The 21,715-nt window shown below is 36.9% G+C and overlaps 1 protein-coding gene across 1 annotated transcript in view; it reads right to left on the bottom strand.

Annotated features, from left to right (window-relative positions):
* Positions 1–21,715, bottom strand: part of kis (chromodomain helicase DNA binding protein kismet) — a 1,089,809-nt gene that overhangs the window by 302,984 nt on the left and 765,110 nt on the right. The window contains 1 exon segment of the mRNA XM_090383876.1: positions 16,285–16,492. Within this exon segment, the coding sequence (XP_090240002.1) occupies positions 16,285–16,492 (208 nt within the window).

Below are 21,715 nucleotides of genomic sequence, written 5' to 3'. Positions count from 1 at the left end.
TGACATCTCAAAGGCTTTCGACCGTGTATGTCATAAAGGTCTTCTAAACAAGCTTCCATATTACAGTTTGTCAACTGTTTTTTGTAATTGGTTGCTCAGTTTTCTCTCTGATCGCTCACTGAGGGTGATGGTAGATGGCTCTGTCTTCTAACTGCTCCACTAATGCTGGTGTACCCCAAGGTTCAGTTCTTTCCCCCCACTCTTTTCCTCTTGTATATTAATGGCCTTCTTCCATTGACTAGAAATCCTATCCATAGTTTTGCCGATGATAGCACATTGCTTTCCACTTTCCATTTTGAAAAACCTCGCCCTGCTCAATCAGCTTCAATTTCTCGAACATCAGCTACCAATTCCTCAAATGCCGATTTCCAGGTAATTCTCCAGTGGGGCAAAGACAACTTAGTTGATTTCAATCCTTCTAAAACTCAGTCTTGTCTTATATCTCACAAAAAGGATTCTTCTGCTCCTATGCTTATCTTTGGTGACACTCAGATTTCTAGGCAAAATGATATTGCTCTTTTGGGGATTACCCTGACGTCTAATCTCTCTTGGCAAAAGCATATTACAAATATTGCTTCTTCTGCATCTAAAAAACTTGGTTTTCTCTTTTGCTCTTGGCGTTATTTTTCTTCCAAACAGCTGTTCACTCTGTACAAATCGCAAATCCGCCCTAACATGGAATATTATTTCCACAATTGGGGTGGTGGCCCCAAAACCTCTCTCAGGCTTCTAGATTCCATTCAGAAGAGGTCAGTTAGGTTAATTAATAACTCCTCTTTAACAGAGTCTCATAGACGTGCTGTTTCTGCTGCATGACTTTTCTACAGATACTTCCATGGGCACTGTTCTGAATTGGCTTCTATAATTCTCGCTCTCTCCCTCTCTCTCTTTCAAAACAGTCTGAACAAGTGTTGCCACCAAGCCAACATCCATTTACTGTCCAACTTCAAACTCACAGAACCAACTCTTCATCTTCCTTGTTTATTCATTCAACTGCCATTTTCTGGAACAACCTTCCTTCATACATATTTCCTGAAAATTACAGTCTACAGAACTTCATGTTTAATGTCAACAAATATCTTCTTTCATCTTCTCAACCTCCAACCCAAGCATGGTACTAAGTACTATAGGTTCTAATACCTCTCGTGTTTGGAGTTTTCATAAAAAAAAAAAAAAAAAAAAATTACTGTCTGATGCAACAGAAGTGTTATCTAAAGTAATACCTTTGCTTTGCGACAAACAAAATGACTGTAATCAAACAATATCTTATATGTTTCCCTACAAATGTTACTTTTTGTAAGGTAATGCAGTTTTTTTGTCCATCTGTGTATATGTAGGGGTCCACAAACTTTTTGGTTTTTGAAATGGTCCCTAGATCTTAGTAGCTTGAGAACCACTAACCTATTTAAATATTCTCACATGCTCAGCACTGCTGTGAAGAAAAAGAAACATGCCATGAATAAGTTCAGGTAATTTGTTATATTTCAAGCTTCTTCACTGCACTTAATTTTCTAACCAAGGGCCACTGTACACTAGTTCTTTCTTCTTTCATAACAGCATCTGGTAGGTTATATCAATTAAGGTGGTTTAGTCTGCTATGATAAATTTATACATAACAGTCTTCAACACATTCAGGAACAAATTTAGTAACAGATGAAGTATGTTTGACTGAAGAGCTTTGTATTTATTTTTAAAAGTTGGCATATCATTTCCTTTATTCAAGCCAGAGGAAATAAACACAGTTTCTGCATGAATGAGGATAACATGCCTAGAATTATCAGCTTGCTTGACATGCTTAGGATTACATTTACTGGCAGTTTGCAAATCAGAAGTTCTTTTTCTTGAGTTTATTAAATTGTCTTATTTCAAAACTTCTGGATAATGAAATGGATTTGAACATGTGTCAAAGCTACCTACTAGTGATTACATTCTTTGGTAACTCTGAAAAGTGCTAATATTACTCTTCTCATTGCTTGTAACCCCATTGCTAGTTTCTATAGCTCAAAGATTGCTAGATTTACCGGTCTAGTTACATATTTAACGAAAGACAGCAGATGAGTACAGACTGTAGTAATAGTTTATATACAGCATGAAAAGGGAAGTCTTGTCTGACCAATCTGATTGGATACTATGATGTGGTGACAAAAGAACTAGATGCAAAAAATAATTTTCATAGCATCGAGCGTTATGGCATTAAGGGCAAGTTGCTGCAATGGATAAAGGGATGGTGAGTGGGAGATGGCAGAGAGTGGTAATAAATCAACACTGATCTTACGTGGACTAATGTTATTAGTATAGCCCCCTGGGTTAGGTGCTAGGCACATTGTTATTTTGTGTATTTATTAATGATATCGATGAAGGTATATCAGGGTTAATCCCTTCATTGATTATCCCGAGATGCATCCTTTTTAGTTTTAAAAGTTATTTGGAACGACAAGAAATATCTCGGGATACAATAATACCCGAAGCAAACAATAATACCTCCAAATTTACGATTGAAACATAATTTCTCGGGCATTTATCTGGCTAATTTTGCATTAGTGAGATAATCCTGAGATTTCTCGGAATTTTCTTATGGCTGGCAGCAGACGACTAGCTTTCATTTTACTTATTGTACAGCAATGCCAGAACAGTAGCGCGCATTCCTATGTGTCTCCAGTAAGCAAAATAAAAATTGCCATCTAAATGCTGAATGCAAATAAGCATTAACCAATTAGAAAACAATATCGAAAAATATTTTGGTGCCATCTTGAACTGCCGCCTTTAAGCGAGACTTACCTCGACTATCCACTTGCGGCGGCAACAACGTGTCAGAATGTAGTTAGCTCACGATTATCACTTGTTGGTGTTGGGGGGGGGCTACTGCTAGTGCATTCCACTTCATTTTTTAAATTTATTTATATAATAAGTAGCGAAGAGTGTTTTTCTGTTCCTTTCTTTTAGCTCAAGCGCTAATTTATTAAAAAAAATTGTATTGTAATTTGCATACTTTTTGGCATACACTAGATAACTCGGGATAGCCCAAATGGGTTCCATGTATTTTCTACTAAAAAAAATTATGAAAAACACAAAAAAATATACAATGAGAATTCGCATGATGCATAGTTTTAATCTGTAAAATAAAAAAAGTTGATCCGTTATGGCACATTTTCAGGAAAAAAATGTTTGCAGATGATACAAAGGTTGGTCGAAGTTTGCAGATGATACAAAGGTTGGCAGGGTTTTAATGATAATAAAGAGAGACTTGTTATTATAATTTGTATTATTATTGGTATGCTACTGCAACAAGATCTATAAAACTTTGTCAGATGGGCTGAGAAATGGCAACTGAAGTTTAATATTGACAAATGCAAAGTACTGTATATGGGTAGCAGTAACCCAAGAGAAATGTACCAACTGTGTGGTACTACACTCAGAGAAGTGGAGAATGATAAAGACCTGGGGGAAATTGTGCAGTCGGATAAGAAGACAGTGCAGACGAGCTGCCAGAGCAGATCATGGACTTTTGTCAACGACATATAGGAATTTTGCTAGCAGAGACAGGGAGGTGATTATATATTTGTATAAGAAAATGGTCAGGCCACACCTTGAGTACTGCATACAGGTCTGGGAGCCTCATTTTAGGAAGGATGTAGAGTTACTAGATCGAATACAGAGAAGGGCAGCAAGGTTGGTGAAAGGAACAAAGGGGTTCTCTTACGAAGAGAGGCTTAAATTCTGCAAGTTGCAGAATCTGGAGACAAGGCACTGCGAAGTGATCTAATCGTGGTGTACAAGGCCTTGAATGGTTTGAGTAGGCTCAATGCTGATGGAATACTTCCTCTTGCTTAGATTAAGAACCTGAGAGGGAATAGATTCAAATCGAGAAAAAACCAGTTGTAAAATAGATATGCAGAAGTTTGCCTTTAGCCAGAGGACATTGATTGCTGAAACAGATTTCCATCTGTTCTTGTGGAAGCTTATAGCTTAAATAAATTTAAGGGTGAACTAGACAAACGTTTGGAGTGACCAGATGGGTGAAATGGGAAGGGTTTTTTTTTTTTTTTTTTGGCTGATGCTCTATAAGCTTGTTTTCTTGCATCATATGCCTCAACTAAATGCTAATGCTTTAAAATCTTTGTAAATTTAGTGGGTTGCATAGAAATTGTTTAAATCTAGCATTTTTATAATTTCTCTCTAAATGACTGTAAATGTCAACGAATTATTCATCCACTTTTGCAGGATGGTGCACAACTCCATATTCAGGGCAAAACTATTACCATCAAGAGCTCAGTCTGCTCAATTAATACCCTTGCTACTTTACCTCTTTTTTTTTTTATTATTTTTTTAAAAGGAATACAACATGCTCAGAAGGTGTTCAGAAAAACATTTTTGCCATTTGTTGTATCCTGTAATAATTTTCCAGTGCAGCAACTGGAAAGTAAGCTACTTTCTATTTGGTGATTTTTTTTTTTTATTATTATTATGATACAATTACCACAATGGAAAATAGCTTGGAATCACTTTGATTACTACCATCTGTAGCAACCATAATGACCTAATTTTCAGATCTATCTCTAGCTCATCCTTTTCTGTGTAATTTTAGTAATAATGCTTGTTGTTTTTGTTCTTCCACAACTGGATTTTTTTGCTATTACACTACAGGGAAACATATTTCTGAAAGACATTGAAAGGCATCAATTTTCATCAAAATCAATGTGGTGGACGAATTGGCATTATCCAGATGACAGGGAACACTTTTCATAAAATATAGAAGGGCTTATTGATAAATTAAAAATAATACCTTAAAATCTTCTTTTGAACAATGCACCTTACTTAGTGAAAACTAACCAACAAATAAGACATTTTCCTATGTTTACCAGAAATCTGGGGAGGTACATAAGTAAGGAGACATGTTAGACTGTAAATAACACGATTTTAAATATATATTTCAATTGATCCTAGAAAATAGAAAAGGCATACATAAACAAAATACAATAATTTTTTTTACTTCTGTTCACAATATGGCTGCTAATTTGGATTTTATAGTCTTTTGAGCACAGAGCAATACAAAGAAAGATACAATCTCTCAGAAATATTCTCAAATTCTCTAACTATTGATTGCTGAAGCTTCAGAAGAAACCAGTACTTTACTAAATACTTAGCAATCCACAAAAATAATCCAGGGAGTGCAGTGGCCATTCAATGGAACCCTGTCACCTGATCCATCGACCTGGGAACTTTGTCTAAAAATTTGCCAACAATTTTTGCATAGTAAGCTGGTGTTCCATAATGCACAGAAATGCAATACTGAAAACTAATTTTGGACTGCATTAATGAAATGATTTTGTTTTTTAGCAGTCTCAGGTATTTTTCACTTTTCATGGTTTCTGAAAGAAAAAAAAAAATATCAGAGAACACCTCCTGTCCAGATTACATACTTTCAAGCCAGGAACATTTAAATCCATGTTAAAGAATAAATGCTATAATGATCAACAGTTTAATTTTGTTTAAACATGACAACTTCGTAGCAACGTGGAATGATTAACCAAGTATTTAAGTTCCAAAATTCACTTTCTTTGATTACTATTATTCTTCAACATTCTTTGTTATAAGTTCCAAATTGGCAGATGTTTTTGATATTCCAGGTTTTGGTGAATTGTGAACTGTTCCCACTTCATTAAACTTCCTCAAAATTTGCTTTATGGTCTTCATTCTGCATGTTTTTAAGTCCAAAAATCCTGAACTGGCATACAACTTCTGCAGCATTTTCATAATTTGCATGCCACTTTACTCTCCTTAATTGCAAGACTTGTAGTAGCAGGGTATGTCTGCCAGGGTCAAAAGTTGATGATGTAAAGCATATGTCATCTTTTAAGGGCACAAAAGGTGATATTGTTGTACACATTGGTACCAATTACATTAAGAGTAGGAGATCTGCAGATTTACTTAACAAGTACAGGTCAATGTTGCAAAAAAGTCGTGAATTAGGGTTAAATTTGAAAGTGTCTGCAATTCTGCCCAGACACAATAGGAGGGAGTACATGATGAGAGACTTGTCAATCAATTCGGCCCTGGAGGAAATGTGCAAGGCTCAAGGGGTAAAATTTTTTTCAGCCTGGTCTGTGCTTGTTAACAGGAGAGACTGCTTTACAGGGATGGGATACACTTAAATAGAAAGAGTGCAAGAATATTTGCTGATGCTATCGAGGCAGTGTTAGATGGGTCAGAAAACTGCTAGCTTGGGGAGATTCACAGACTAAAAGGTTAAAAGTAGCCGCAGGCAGAGGTGAAGGTCATCCTTGCACAACTTCTATTAGAATAAGTAGCGACCTGGAGCGAGGGGTGCTGGGGGTTTCAGGGACTGATGGCAGTCATCGTGAAACAGGTGGGTATATATGGGAAGTTAAAATCCCTCATTATAAGACATTCTGATTTACAAGCCCACTCTATTTCTCTGTACAATTGTTCATTGTACTAATTTGAGTCATTAGGCCTATAACACACTCCTACTCTTATTTTTGCTTTTGCAGTGCTTATGTCACACACCAAATGTTGTCAGGGTGAATAGGAATAGGTACCTGTATACTTGCATTGTATACCAATGCTAGAAGTATAGTAAATAAATTTGAAGAATTTGAAGTGTTGGTCAAGACATCAAAGGCGGATATTGTTGGGATAGCAGAGATGTGGTGTCAGACATATATAAGGAATGCAGAACTGTAATTTGGGGAGTACAATGTGTACAGAAAGGATAGACAGGATAGGAAGGGAGGAGGTGTTATGCTGTTAATTAAGAAAAACATAAAATCAAAAGAAGTGCATCCAGTTGATATAGATGAACAGTGCACTGTTGAGTCAGTTTGGTGTGTGACATAAGCACTGCAAAAGCAAAAATAAGAGTAGGAGTGTGTTATAGGCCTAATGACTCAAATTAGTATAATGAACAATTGTACAGAGAAATAGAGTGGGCTAGTAAATCAGAATGTCTTATAATGAGGGATTTTAACTTCCCATATATTGACTGGAACTTGTGAGTTGGTCACTCACACACTAGTAAGACTTTTGTGGATTGTTTTCTGCAGCAGCATGTTCAAGAGGCAACCAGAGAGGGTAATACTCTTGATCTGGTTATCAGCAGTGATCACAGTGTACTGATGTGGAATTTACTTAAAGATGTAATTACCATCAGGGGTAAAGGAAAGGGTTTTTGCTTCCGTAAAGGTGAGTACAGTGGTCTCAGACAGTTTTTAAATTCTGTACAGTGGGATCAACTGAAGATGTTACCAACAGTAAATTCTAAGTGGGAAGCATTCAAGGAATTAATCGTGGATGCTACTAAAAGTTTCATACCTATTAAGAAATATTGTTCAAGGTTTAGGCCTAAATGGTTATCAAATGAATTAATGAGACTCGTGACAGAACAAAAATGCATGGGATGCACATAAATTATCAAGCGACTCAGAAGCCTAGGGCAGATAATAAGCAATATAAGCTAGTCTGTAATCAGGTCACAAAGGAGGTTAGGCAGGCGAAGGCGGATTACGGGAAATCTTTGGCAAAAGATGCTAAGAAAAAACAGCAAGGATTTCTTTATTTATATAAACTCTAAAAGGAAGGGGATAAATCTTTATTGGTCCATTCGATATCTATGGTTCGACTGTTGATGATCCTGCTCAGTTAGCAAACGAACTGAATAAGTATTTTGCATCTACATTCACACACGAGGAGTTATTAAGGTTTGAAAATGCCAAAAGCTTATCAAATTGTCGCAGAGTGCTTAATGATTTTGTTATAACTGAGAGCAAAGTGGAGGAGAAATTGTTGAAGTTAAACATAAGAAAGGCACCTGGGGTGAATGGGATCTATCCAGTTATATTAAAGGAGGCAGCAAAGCAACTAAGCAAACCCTTAGCCATAATTATGAGAGCATCCTTGGACTCAGGGGAGTTCCCCACTAACTGGAGATGTGCAAATGTATCCCCAATTCACAAAGGGAGATCGAAGGGTGACACGAGTAATTACAGACCAGTTAGTTTAACTCCTGTTCAGGGTAAAATAATGGAGTCACTGGTTAAAGATCCATTGCAGGGTCATCTAGACAAGACTGCAGCAATAATTCAGACACAGCATGGGTTTGTTAAGGGAAAGTCTTGTCTGACAAATTTGATAGGATATTATGATGTGGTTATAAAGGAACTGGATGCAAAAAATAATTTTGATATCATATATTTAGATTTCAGTAAAGCTTTTTACACTGTTGCACATGGAAGACTATTGTACAAATTGGCGCATTAGCAAGTACAAATTAGAGCAGAATGGTATTAAAAGTAAGTTTCTACAATGGATAAAAGGATGGTTGAGTGGGAGAAGACAGAGGGTGGTAATTAATGGGTGCTGCTCTTCGTGGACTAATGTTATTAGTGGAGTCCCACAGGGTTCGGTGCTGGGTCCTCTGTTGTTTTGTATATTTATCAATGATATTGATGAAGGTATATCAGGCTTAGTGTCGAAGTTTGCAGATGATACAAAGGTTGGCAGGGTTGTTAATGACAGTAATGGCAGATGGGCTAAGAAGTGGTGGCAACTGAAGTTTAACCTTGACAAATGCAAAGTACTGCATATGGGTAGAAGTAACCCCACTTAAGTACTACACTTAAGGTGGTAGAAAATGAAAAAGACCTGGGAGTAATTGTGCAGTCAGATGTGAAGTTTTCTGAGCAATGCAGACAGGCTGCCAGGGCAGGTAATGGGGTTTTGTGAATGATATATAGAAATATTTCTAGCAGGAAGGAGGAGGTGATTGTCCCTCTGTATAAAGCAATGGTAAGGCCACGCCTTGAGTACTGCGTACAGGTCTGAAGGCCTCATTTTAGGAAGGATGTAGATTTGCTTGAGCGTGTACAGAGAAGGGCAACAAGATTGGTGAGGGGAATGAAGAGATCTTCTTACCAAGAGAGGCTTAAGTTCTGCAAATTGCAGTGGCTGGAGACTAGGCACCTGCGGTGATCTGATTGAGGTGTATAAGGCCTTGAATGGGTTGAGCACGCTGAATTCTGATGGGATCCTTCCACTTGTTCAGATTACGAACCTAAGGGGGCATAAATTCAAATTAAGAAAAGACAGATGTAGAACAGATGTGCAGAAATTTGCCTTTAGATAATTGCTGGAACAAACTTCCATCTGTCGTTGTGGAAGTTGATAGGTTAAATAAATTTAAGGAGGAACTGGACAGGCATTTGGAGGGAATGGTGTGATTTTTTTTTTTGGCTGATGCTGCATAAGATCATACACTTGCTTTCTTGCATCACATGCCACTACTACTACTACTAGTTTGATTTTAGATGACTAAAGAGTTCTTTTAGTCCAAAATCAATTTTCAGCATCTAGGAGGAAGGGGATAAATCACATCACTCCACTTGATATTGATGGTTGAACCCTTGATGACACTGTTCAGGTAGCTGAAAAACAAATAACTGTTCTGCATCTATATTTACACATTAGGAATTCTTTAGAGGAGTGGACAGAAGTTAATTGAACTCAGAGAGCTAAATGTTTTTTAATAACTGAGAGAAAAGTGGAAGAGAAATTGCTGAAGTTAAATGTAAGAAAGGCACCTGGGGGGTGATCTATCTAGTTATATTAAGGGAGGCAGCTAAGGAGGTAAGTAAAATCCCCTTTAGCCATGAGAGCATCTTTGGACTCAAGGGAAGTTCCTGTTGAGATTTCAAATGCATTTCCAATTCACAAAGGGGATCAAAGAGTGACATAATTTAGATCTGTTGGCATAACTTCCATTCCAGGGAAAATAATGGAGTCACTGGTTAAAGAAGTTAGGCAGGACCATCCAAATAGGAATGCAGTTATACTTCAGTCACAGCATGGATTGGTTAAGGGGAAGTACTGTCTAACCAATTACTTCATTATAGAATCATGGCATTAATGACAAGATAAAGGGAGGGTTTAGGGTTGTTATCAATGGACACGGCTCTTTGTGGACTAATGTTATTAGTGGAGTTCCGCAGGGTTTGGAGCTCGGCTCATTGTTGTGTTCTATATTTTTTAAGGATACTGACGAAAGTTATATCAGGCTTAATATCTATGTTTGCAGATACAAAGCTGGCATAGTGGTTAATGGAGGCATGCTACTGCTACAAGATCTCGAAAATTTAGGCAGTTGGACTCAGCTTGTTATTATTATTTGGTTTTTAGGAGCATTAGCAACTAAGGCCATATTGCTCCGGGATATGTGGTGGTCATTCCCTGACCTTTACGCATCCTCCGTATTTGGTGGTGACGGGCTCGAACCCCGGTCTAATCAAGAAGCGTGTGCTACACACTGCTGCTCCTTCCCACCTGGCTATGGAGGCGCCCAGTTGGACTCAGCAATGGCAACTGAGGTTGCTCTGGCAAATGATAACATATTAAATGCAATCCCAGATTAACAAACTATGTGATACTAATCAAAGATGTGGGACAATTGTGCAGTCAGATATGAAGTTCTGTGAGCAGTGCAGATAGGGTGCTGAGACAGCTCATGGAGTTTTTTCAATGATATACAGGAATTTTGCTAGCAGAGATAAGGAGATGATTATTCCATTATATAAGGCAATGGTCAGGATATATTTTAAGTATGCAAACAGGTCTGGAGTCCTCAATTTAGGAAGGATGTAGAGCTGTTGGAAGATGTATAGAGATGGGCAATGAGATTGGTGAGGGGAACAAATTGGTGCTTTTACCAGGCAAAGCTTTAGTTGTGCAGACTGAAGCACCTGGAGAAGAGGTACTCCAGTGATCTAACTGAGGCATTTATGGCTTTGTATAGATTTTTTTAGCTTAATTCTAATTGGATTCTTCCTCTTGCTCATACTAGGTATATGAGGTGGCAAAAATTGAAACTGAGGAAGAATGGTTGCAGAATAGACATGTGGAAATTTGCCTTAAGCCAGTGGTTAGTTGATTGCTGGAGCAAACATACATCTGATGCTGTGGAAGTGAATAGCTTGAATAAATTCAAGGGAGAACCAGACAAACTCCCTGATGAGATTGGCAGGTGAAATGGAAAGGTTTTTCTTTCTTTTCTTTTTTTTTTGCTGATCTTGTGTAAGCTTGCTTTCTTGCATCATTTGCCACTATTAACTGCTTGAATAGTCACTACCAATTCCTTCAATGCTTACTGCCCAAGTAATTTTCTAGTAGAGCAAAGATAACTTAGTTAATTTCAATCCTCCTATGCTTCTCTAGAAATCTGAGTGGCATTGAAGATACTCAGATTTCTAGACAGGATTACCTGTCTCTATTAAGGATTGCCTTCCCTTATCTCTCTTAGTATTAGCATATCACAAATATTGCTTCTTCTGCATGACAAAAAAAAAAAAAAAAAAAGGCATTTTGTCTTTTGCTGTCAGCATACTTTTCTTCCAAACAGCTACCTCACTGTTGAAATCACAAATGTGCCCCACCGTTTAATATTGTTCCCACATCTGGGGCAGTGGTCCCATAACTTCTCTCAGACATCTATCTCCATTCAACAGTGAGTTGTTAGGTTAAAGTAATGACCCACCTCTCACAAAGTATCTCTGCTCTCCTTCTCATAAAAATTCTGTTTTAACCATGCTGACTGTTGCTTATAGGTGCGTTGCCATGAGAGAAGCAAAACTTGATCACCCATCTATCCTCACCTTTCTTTCTGAATTGCACCTTGCAATTTGGCATAAGCCTGGCACAATATTCCCCTGTTCTTTTAGGTGAAAGGAAATTATTAACAACAATCCTTTTGTATCCCAAAATATTGGGGCCAATACTTTTCTTGCTGATAGTTGAGTTAGAGATTCCTTCAGTTTCCACTGTGCGCTCTTCTAAAATATCAAAATCATAAAAGTATACCCAAGTTTCATTTACAGTCACCAGACATAATAAAAATCTATGTGGATTAACAAGAATTAATTTTCTCTTTCAATTAATCTATCTTCTGATGTTTGTTATAATGGAAAGGTTTCTGGGAACCAATCTTGCACAAACTTCGGACATTCTCACATTTTTATGTATAATTGTTAAAATTCTTCTATGGAAAATATTAACTACTTTTTCAAGTTCAGACTTTAATTCATCTGTATTTTTTTCCCCTCAATGATGGCAAATGTTTCAGAATTGATTGGTTCAGTTTTCTCCTAACACATCCTCTTTTGAACTCTGCTGACCATCTTGCTTGTTTGTTTGTTATTTGGTTTTTAGGAGTATTAGCAACTAAAGCCATATTGCTCTGGGGATATGCGTTGGTCATTCCCTGACCTTTCTGTATCCTCCATATTTGGTGATCATGGGCTTGAACTCTGGTCTAATCAAGAAGCATGTGCTATGCACAGCTGCTCCTACCCATCTGGATAGGGAGGCAGCTGACATCTTGCAACAATGCCACAATTGATCAATACTTGCTCAAAGATTCTAGTCACTTTTTCAAGTATTTGTTTAGCACTTCTGCCCTCTTTGGCCAAAAAGTTGGGAAGAAATTGAAAAGTTGTTTTTTGATTTCATTCTTCTCCCACTTACTAATGTGAAAAATTAAATTTTATAAACTGTTTTAAGACAAACAGTATGTTTTTTTTTCATGTTAGTTTATAAGACAATAAGAAAAAAAAGTCAGCTATTTTTTAATTTAATCATATATATTTTATATGCCCTGTTCTCAGAACTTTTTATGTACTCCTCACAGGTATGTCAAGGCTAATAAAGTTGAGAATTTTTAGTCTACAGAACCATTCTAAAATATTTGGTTTGGTGTGTAAATGAGACTAAGTAAGACTAGCCTTGCACTGTCTCCTGAGTATTTCTGACCTATTCCTTCCAGAGACGGAAAATTTCTAGCATCTCTTATAAATTTTCGAATTCAGAAAGCAATATTAATTGTCAATCAAAATCTGTCTTATTTGTCTTCATTTTACATTTAGCTTCTGATAGAAATGAAATAAACACTGAATGTACAGAGATCAACATTTTTTCCTTCTTTTTCCAGTTACCATTTATGTTATTATAATAGTGAATTTTTCTCCCATGACAATACATTAGCATTAGTAAAGGCACATGATGCAAGAAAGCAAGCTTATATAGCATCAGCCAAACAAAAAACAAATCTTCTAATTTCACCCATCCACTCACTCCAAATGTTTGTCTAGTTCTGGTCCTTTTCATTCTCTACCATTGTCAGTGTAGTGACACACAGTTGATACGCTACTCTGGGCTTACTTCTTCGCATATGCAGTACTTTACATTTGTCAATGTTAAACTTCAGTTGCCACTTCTCAGCCCATTTTTCCAACTTTTCTAGATCCTGTTGCAGTAGCGTATTGTCATTACTGTCATTAACAACTCACTAATCTTCATATCATCTAAAAAGCTGGACATTAAGCCTGATTTACCATCATCAATATCATTAATAAATACAGAAAAACAACAATGGACCCAACACTGAACTCTGGGAACTCCACTAATCATTAGTCCACAAAGAGCAGTGTCCATTGGTTACCACTGCCAGTCTTCTCCCACTCAACCATTCCTTTATCCATAGCAGCAATTTGTCTCCAATGCCACATAGCTCCAATTTGGGCAGCAGTCTTCCTTGTGCAACAGTATCAAAATATTTGATACTGTTGTAAAAAAATATTTGATATCATATATTTGGATCTTTCCAAATATATGATATCAAAATTATTCTTTGCATCCAGTTCCATTGTGACATCAGAGTATCCAATCAAATTGGTCAGACAAGACTTCCCCTTAACAAACCTTGCAATGTTTCTTTAACCAGTGTACCTCCATTAATTTCCCTGGAACAGAAGTTAGACTACCAGGGCTGTAATTACTTGCGTCGCCCTTTGATCCTGCTTTGTGAATTAAGGTCACATTTGCACATCTCCAGTCTACTGGTACCTTTCCTGATTCCAAAGAAACTCTAATAATTAAGGCAAAGGTTTTGCTTGCTTCTTTGCTGCCTCCTTTAATATAACTGAATAGATCCCATCCAACCCAGGTGCCTTTCTTATGTTTATCTTAGACAATTTCTCCTCCACTTTGCTCTCAGTTATTACAAAATCATCTAGCTCACTGCCAGAGTTTACTTCACCTCTGGCATTCCCCTCCCTGAATAACTCCTCATGTGCGAATGTACATGCAAAATATTCATTTAGTTTGTTAGTTACCTGAGCAGGATCATCAAGTTGAACCACCGATAATTCATACTCTTCCTTCTAGAGTTTACATAAGTAAAAAAACTCTTTGCTGTTTTTCTTTGCATCCTTTGCCAAAGATTTCTTGTAATCTGCCTTTGCCTGCCTAACCACCTTTGTGACTTCATTACAGACCAGCTTATATCTATTTTATATCTTTTTCTTCTCTGCCACATGTCTCATTAGTTCATCAGACATTCATTTAGGCTAAACCTTGAACAGTATTTCTTATTTATTAATTTGCTATTGGTAACATCATCAGTTGGTCCCACTGTATAGAATTTAAATACTGTCTAAGATCACCGTAGTCACCTTTACAAAAGCAAAAACCGTTCCCTTTACCCCTGATGGTAGTTACCTCTTTGAGTAAATCCCACTTCAGCACATTGTGATCACTGCCACATAGTGGTTCCCTTATCTGCAGATTCTTAATGCATGAAGAATCACTACTGATAATCAGATCAAGAGTATTGCTCCCTCTGATTGCCTCCCGAACATGCTGATGTAGAAAACAATCATCCAATAAATCCACAAAAGTCTTGCTAGTGTGAGAGTGACCAACCCACAAATTCCAGTCAATATCTGGGAAATTAAAATCCCCCATTATAAGAGACACTGATTTACTGGCCCACTCTCTTACTCTGTACAGGTGTTTATTATACTCATCAGAGTCATTTGGCCTATAACACACTCCTATTTTCAATTTTGGCTTCCCAGTGCTTACGTCATACTGGCTGTACTTCCTTGGCTTTTATGTGTTTCTAAACTAATAGCATAACCCCCCCTCCCTTCCTATCCTGTCTATCCTTCCTGTACACATTGCACTCTCCAAATTCCAGTTCTGCATTCCTTATATCTGTGTGACACCACGTCTCTGATATCCCAACAATATCTGCCTTTGATTTTTTGACCAACACCTAAAATTCATCAAATTTAATTACCAAACACCTAGCATTGGTGTACATGCAAGTATACATGCACCTGTTCCTATTCTTAGCTACCCTAACACAGCCCATGTATTTATTTGTATTGCAATGACTCCCAGCAGTCTCTAAAATCTCCTGCACCTTGTTTTCCAGGCTGCTGCTCATTCCAATAGAAATAGTGCAAGAATCACTTTTACCTCTCCCAGTGGCTACTCTCTATTAATCTATCAGTTTGAAAATTAGTAATTTTTGAAATCTTTTTTAATTTGAAATATGTCTGTCTTGCTTAACATAAATCACAACTTTTCTCTAAGTTGAAAGTATGATTTTCTCCATAAAATGTAAAAAAAACTAAAACTGCAGCCATTTAATGGATCAGTTTTGAGGAAAATGGACCATAATCAGATTGGTCTAATGCAAGTTGGCAGATCAACCATATTTAGCAGTCAGTGGCTTGAACTCTGTCTATTCAAAGAGAATGTGCTACTGCACTCCTGATCACTGGGCTACAAATGTTTCACAGTGTTTTTCTTTCTCGTTACTTCCACAATATGTAGTTGTGGTTATTGTATGAATACGACTGGAAAATGTAGTAATAACCTTCTACACTTTTTAAAAGAAACAGTGCATTATTATACAGGAAAAATAGGTTTATTTTACTTCAGGGACTGTTTTTCTATACAGGCATCTGGCCTGATTGAACAAAACTTTTACAGATTACAAAAGAGCCTTATTATTTTATTTATTTATTTATTGTTTTTTTTTTTTTTACAAAATATTTTTCATAATTTCTTTTTACAAAAAAAGTAAAGCTTATTGTCAGAAACATATATTTTCTATTTCAGAAAATAAAAAGATAGCCATATCATATCAATACCAATGCCACGAGGCATAGAAATTCACAGTTGGGTTGCTATAATGTTTTCACAGAAATTATCTTTAATTATTCATAACAAGGCAATACAAATGCCTTCTCTAATGTCCTTTTACTTTTTGAACAGTGTGATTACAATTATAATAACATCACAATACAAAAAGGACTGATATTCATTCAATTTAATGTTATTTTTTTGTAGAATAGTTCCAAAACCTTATAGGAAAGTATACATGAATACTTAAATCAGAATAATAATAATAAAATGAATTTACAAATTCACCTTGCTGCTCCAGTTAGTAAATCCTTATCATGCTTGCCACACTGCCACCAATCAGGTAAATCCATAGAAGGTTGACAAAGCTTTAAGCGTTCATCTAATTGTGGGTGAGATAAAATTTCCTCCCGGATTTTATTTAGCAAATCAATCCTTTGCAGACACCTACTTGCTCGCTCCTCTGAAATTGGCTCTACAATAAGAGGCAGTTGTTCTGGCATGATAGAAAAGAAAACATTTTCTTTAATTTCAGAATCATCTGTTTATATATTAAAGACATTTTAATTAAAAATAATCTTTAGAATTTCAAATTACAACAGTAACTATTAAAACCTGTAATTCACTTTAAGTTTTTTGGTCTGTTAATTCTGCTCTAGCAGAAATAGCAAAGATCTAATTGATCTACATTGGATGAGAAGTTTAGGAATTGTTTTCCAGTGCTGTCAATACACTTAAAGAGTGTATAGATCATGGGGAAATTAGCCCTAGAAGCAGAAGTGTAATCTTCAGGTACTACAAGAATAATATTCTGTTCAAATTCAGGTTCAGGTTACAATTATGCTAAAAATGTATGCACACAATCTTTTGTGGTAAGAGCCTGAACTCATTTGTCATTGTCCATGTCATTTTTCAATGGCATGTTGCAAGATCTGCAAAAATATGCTCATAGGTGCAAACTGTTGACTTTTAAAAAGCTGGAGATCAGGCATTTGTAAACAGGAAGTTTTGGTTAACAGCAGGCAAAAAACAGAAGGTACTCACAAAAAACTGGATGTTTTTAAAAACCACATTGCACTAGAAATTCTTCACTGAAAAAATAAAAACTTTTACATTAAAGTTGCAGCCACACCCTCAAAAGTTGTGATGGGATTGTTCAGGCCTTAAAAAGTGGCCAAATTTGTTTTTTATTCATGGAAAAAAAATTAATTGTTTTTAATTCTGCTGGAAGGATACCAGTATATCATATTTCTTTAAGAGGATGCAGTACATATTTTAAGCAATGTTTTTAGATTTTATTAAAAATTTAAATATTTAGAAAATGCTGTGTTTGTTATATGATATTTAAAAAAAATATCTGTTGACAAGGAGAAAAAAAAGCCATATTAATTTTTTCAGTTTGGGAAACTGTTAAGATCATGAAATCTGAAAATGATGTGTGTACATTAGCATTAGTAGAGGCATTTGATGCAAGAAAGCAAGCTTATGCAGCATCAGCCAAAAAAAAAAAAAAATAAAATAAAATAAATTAAAAAAAATAATAATAAAATAAATAAATAAAAAATAACCACTTCCACTTCACCCCTCTGTTCGTTTGAAATACCTGTGCAGCTGAGCCTTAAACTTATTTAGGCTATCAACTTCCACGACAAGGGATGGAAGTCTGTTCCACCAACCAACCACCCGCTGGCTAAAGGCAAATATCCGCACGTCTATCCTACATCTGTCTTTCCTCAATTTGAATTTATGCCCTCTCAGGTGATTTTTCTGAGCTAGAGGAAGAATCCCATCAGCATTGAGCATGCTTAAACCATTCAAGGCTTTATACACCTCTATCAGATCACCTCGCTGGTGCCTAGTCTCAAGACACTGTAATTTGCAAAACTTAAGCCTTTCTTCGTAAGAGCACCCCTTTGTTCCATTCACTAATCTTGTTGCCCTTCTCTGTACTCGTTCCAGCATCTCTACATCCTTCTTGAAATGAGGCCTCCAGACCTGTATACAGTACTCTAGGTGTCTGACCATTGCCTTATACAAGGGAATAATCACTTCCTTATCCCTGCTAGAAAAATTCCTATATATCATCGACAATACACCATGAGCTACTCTTGCAGCCCGTCTGCACTGCTCAGAAAACTTCACATCTGCCTGCACAACCACCCCCAGGTCCCTTTCATTCTCTACCACTGTCAGTGTAGTACCACAGAGTTGATACGTTGCTCTGGAGTTGCTGTTTCCCATATGTAGTACTTTACATTTGTCAATGTTAAACTTCATTTGCCACCTCTCAGCCCATCTGCTCAACCTTTCCAGATCCTGTTGCAGTAGCATAGTGTCAGTAGTGCCCTTGACAACCCTGCCAACCTTCGTATCGTCTGCAAACTTGGACATTAAGCTTGATATACCATCATCAATATCATTTATAAACACAGAAAACAATAATGGACCCAATACTGAACCCTGAGGGACTCCACTAATAACATTAGTCAACGATGAGCAGTGTCCATTGATTACCACTCTCTGTCTTCTCCCCTCAACCATCCCTTTATCCATAGCAGCAATTTGCCTCCAATGCCACACTGCTCCAATTTGTGCAGCAGTCTTCCATGTGCAACAGTATCAAAAGCCTTTCTAAGATCCAAGTATATAATATCAAAGTTATTCCCTGCATCCAGTTCTTTTGTGACTGCATCATAGTATCCAATCAAATTGGTCAGGCAAGACTTCCCCTTAACAAAACCATGCTGTGTCTGAGCTATAACTGAAGTCTTGTCTCGATGAACCTGCAGTGCTTCTTTAACCAGTGCCTCCATTAATTTTCCAGGACAAAAGTTAAACTAACAGGTCTATAATTACTTGTGTCAGCCTTTGATCCTCCTTTGTGAATTGGGGTCACATTTGCACATCTCCAGTCCATGGGTACTTCCCGAGTCCAAGGAAGCTCTCATAATTATGGCTAAGGGTTTGCTTACTTCCTTTGCTGCCTCCTTTAATATAACTGGATAGATCCCGTCCACCTCGGGTGCCTTTCTTGTATTTATCTTCAACAAATTCTCCTCCACTTTACTCTCAGTTATTTCAAGATTCTGTAGCTTACTGCCAGAGTTGAATACACCTCTGGCATTCCCCTTGCTGAATAACTCCTCATGTGTGAATGTTGATGCAAAATATTCATTCACTTTGTTAGCTACCTGAGCAGAATCATCAAAAGTTGACCCATCGATATCAAGTGGACCAATCTGATTCATCCCCTTCCTTCTAGAGTTTACATAAGTAAAGAACTCTTTGCTGTTTTTCTTTGCATCCCTTGACAATGATTTCTTGTAATCTGCCTTCGCCTGCCTAACCTCCTTTGTAACTTGGTTACAGATCAACTTGCATGTATCCCATGCATTTTTCTTCTCTGCCATATGTCTCATTAGTTCATCTGACATCCACTTAGGCCTAAACCTTGAACAATATTTCTTAGTTGGTATGTAAAGCCTAGTAGCTTCCAAGATAAGTTCTTTGAATGCTTCCCATTTTGAATTTGCTGTTGGTAACATCATCAGTTGGTCCCACTGTATAGAATTTAAATACTGTCTCAGTCCATCGTAGTCGCCTTTACGAAAGCAATAACCCTTCCCTTTACACCTAATGGTAGTTACCTCTTTGAGTAAATCCCACTTCAGCACACTGTGATCACTGCCACCTAGTGGTTCATTTACCTCCAGATTCTTAATGCATGAAGAATCACTACTGATAATCAAATCAAGAGTATTACTCCCCTAGTTGCCTCCCAAACATGCTGATGTAGGAAACAATCATCCAATAAATCCACAAAAGCCTTGCTAGTGTGTGAGTAACCAGCCCCCAAATTCCAGTCAATATCTGGGAAATTAAAATCCTCCCATTATAAGACTCTCTGATTTACTGGCCCACTCTATTTCCCCGTACAGTTTCTTATTATACTCAGAGTCATTAGGCCTATAACACACTCCTACTCTCAATTTTGATCTCCCAGTGCTTATGTCACACCAAACTAACTCGACACTGCACTGTCCAGCAATGTCGACTGGCTTCACTTCCTTGGTTTTTATGTATTTCTTAACTAATAGCTTAATAATTTCTTAACTAACTCGTCCTCCCTTCCTACCCTGTCTATCCTTTCTGTAGACGTTGTACTCCCCAAATTGCAGTTCTGCATCCCTCATATCTGTGTGACACCACGTCTCTGAAATCCCCACAATATCTGCCTTTGATGTTTTGAGTACCTCAAATTCATCAAATTTATTTACTAAACTCCTAGCATTGGTGTACACACAAGTATACATGCACCTGTTCTTTTTCTTATCTACCCTAACACAACCTATGTGTTTATTTGTACCCCAATGATTCCCAGCAGTCTCTGAAATATCCTGCATCTTATTTTCCAGGTTGGGGCTCATTCCAATAGAAGCAGTGCAAGAATCACTTTCACCTCTGCCAGTGGCTACTGTTAATCTATTAGTCCTTGTATCCCCCGAATCTTGCAGTTTTCCGACCCACCTAACACTGCCTCGATAGCATCGGCAAATATTCTTGCACCCTTTCTATTTAAGTGTATCCCATCCCTGTAGAAGCAATCTCTCCTGTTAACAAGTACAGTCCAGGCTGAAAAAAATTCTACCCCTTGAGCCTTGCACAATCCTTCCCGGGCCGAATTGATTGACAGGGCTCTCATCATAATCTCCCTCCTATCGTGTCTGGGCATATTTTTATGCTTATATATATGTAAGCCAAAATTTCAGGAAACTTATTATCTGCAACAAAAAAAAAAAAAAAAAGTTAGGGATAAAATATATAAATATGGGTTCCCTTATAAAAAGCCCACATGAAAATTCCACACAGAAAAAACCAGTCAAAATTTTTCATGTGAGCACAGTCACATGAAAAATACCCACACAGAAAATTGCTCACATTATTTTTAGTTTACAAAAAAACAAATTATTTCATATTTCAAAACACAACACAATGTGGAATTTATATATTTTATTTCTACTTCTATATGATGTATTTTAATATAAATACTTTTGATTTTAATATAAAGTAGAATATTTGCACGTGTAAATCTTTGTAAGGGAAATTATAGGAAATAAAATGCTCCGGTTTTATTACAACTAGAGCCTTTTATTTTATTTATAAAAATAAATTATTTTTTCTCTGTCTTACAAAGTGAACAGGCAACAATCTTTGGTTTTTTATCAACAAACAACTAATTCAGACATATTTCAGTGATTTATTTATTTGTCAAGGATTTGAATAGAATTTTCATTACTGTAAGTTAGCAGTCATGCAGCATCATATCTTCTGTTCTTCTGGCTGATACACGAGCTACCTCTGTATCAGCCAGTGTCAATCTGTGGCAAGCCAAGCCCATCTTTAGTCTATCAAACAAAAACCACATGCTGGGACGAATGCAGTGGAATAGGGAATCAAGGCCATTGTGAAATCCCTCACAGCATTTTGTAGTTTTAGGTGACCGTTCAAGAGCTGCATCATGATGATTCCATATTCTTATTGGAAACTCTACCTGCTGTAGAATAAACCTCACTGTTGAAAAAGGAGGCAGATGCCTCTGAAAGCTACGGTGTTTTAGCACTTTTATCATCCTGCGTTTTATCTACATTATTTTATTGTAAACAATTCTTTGCAGTTTAAAATTTCATATTTTATTGTACAGACAGTTACCTTTTTATCA

Source organism: Mastigoproctus giganteus, chromosome 10, assembly GCF_048544385.1.
Source record: "Mastigoproctus giganteus isolate SK-2022 chromosome 10, ASM4854438v1, whole genome shotgun sequence".
NCBI classification, from domain to species: Eukaryota; Metazoa; Arthropoda; class Arachnida; order Uropygi; family Thelyphonidae; genus Mastigoproctus; species Mastigoproctus giganteus.
The sequence above is the reverse complement of the archived record's forward strand: the minus strand, read 5'-3'. Positions and strand labels throughout refer to the sequence as shown.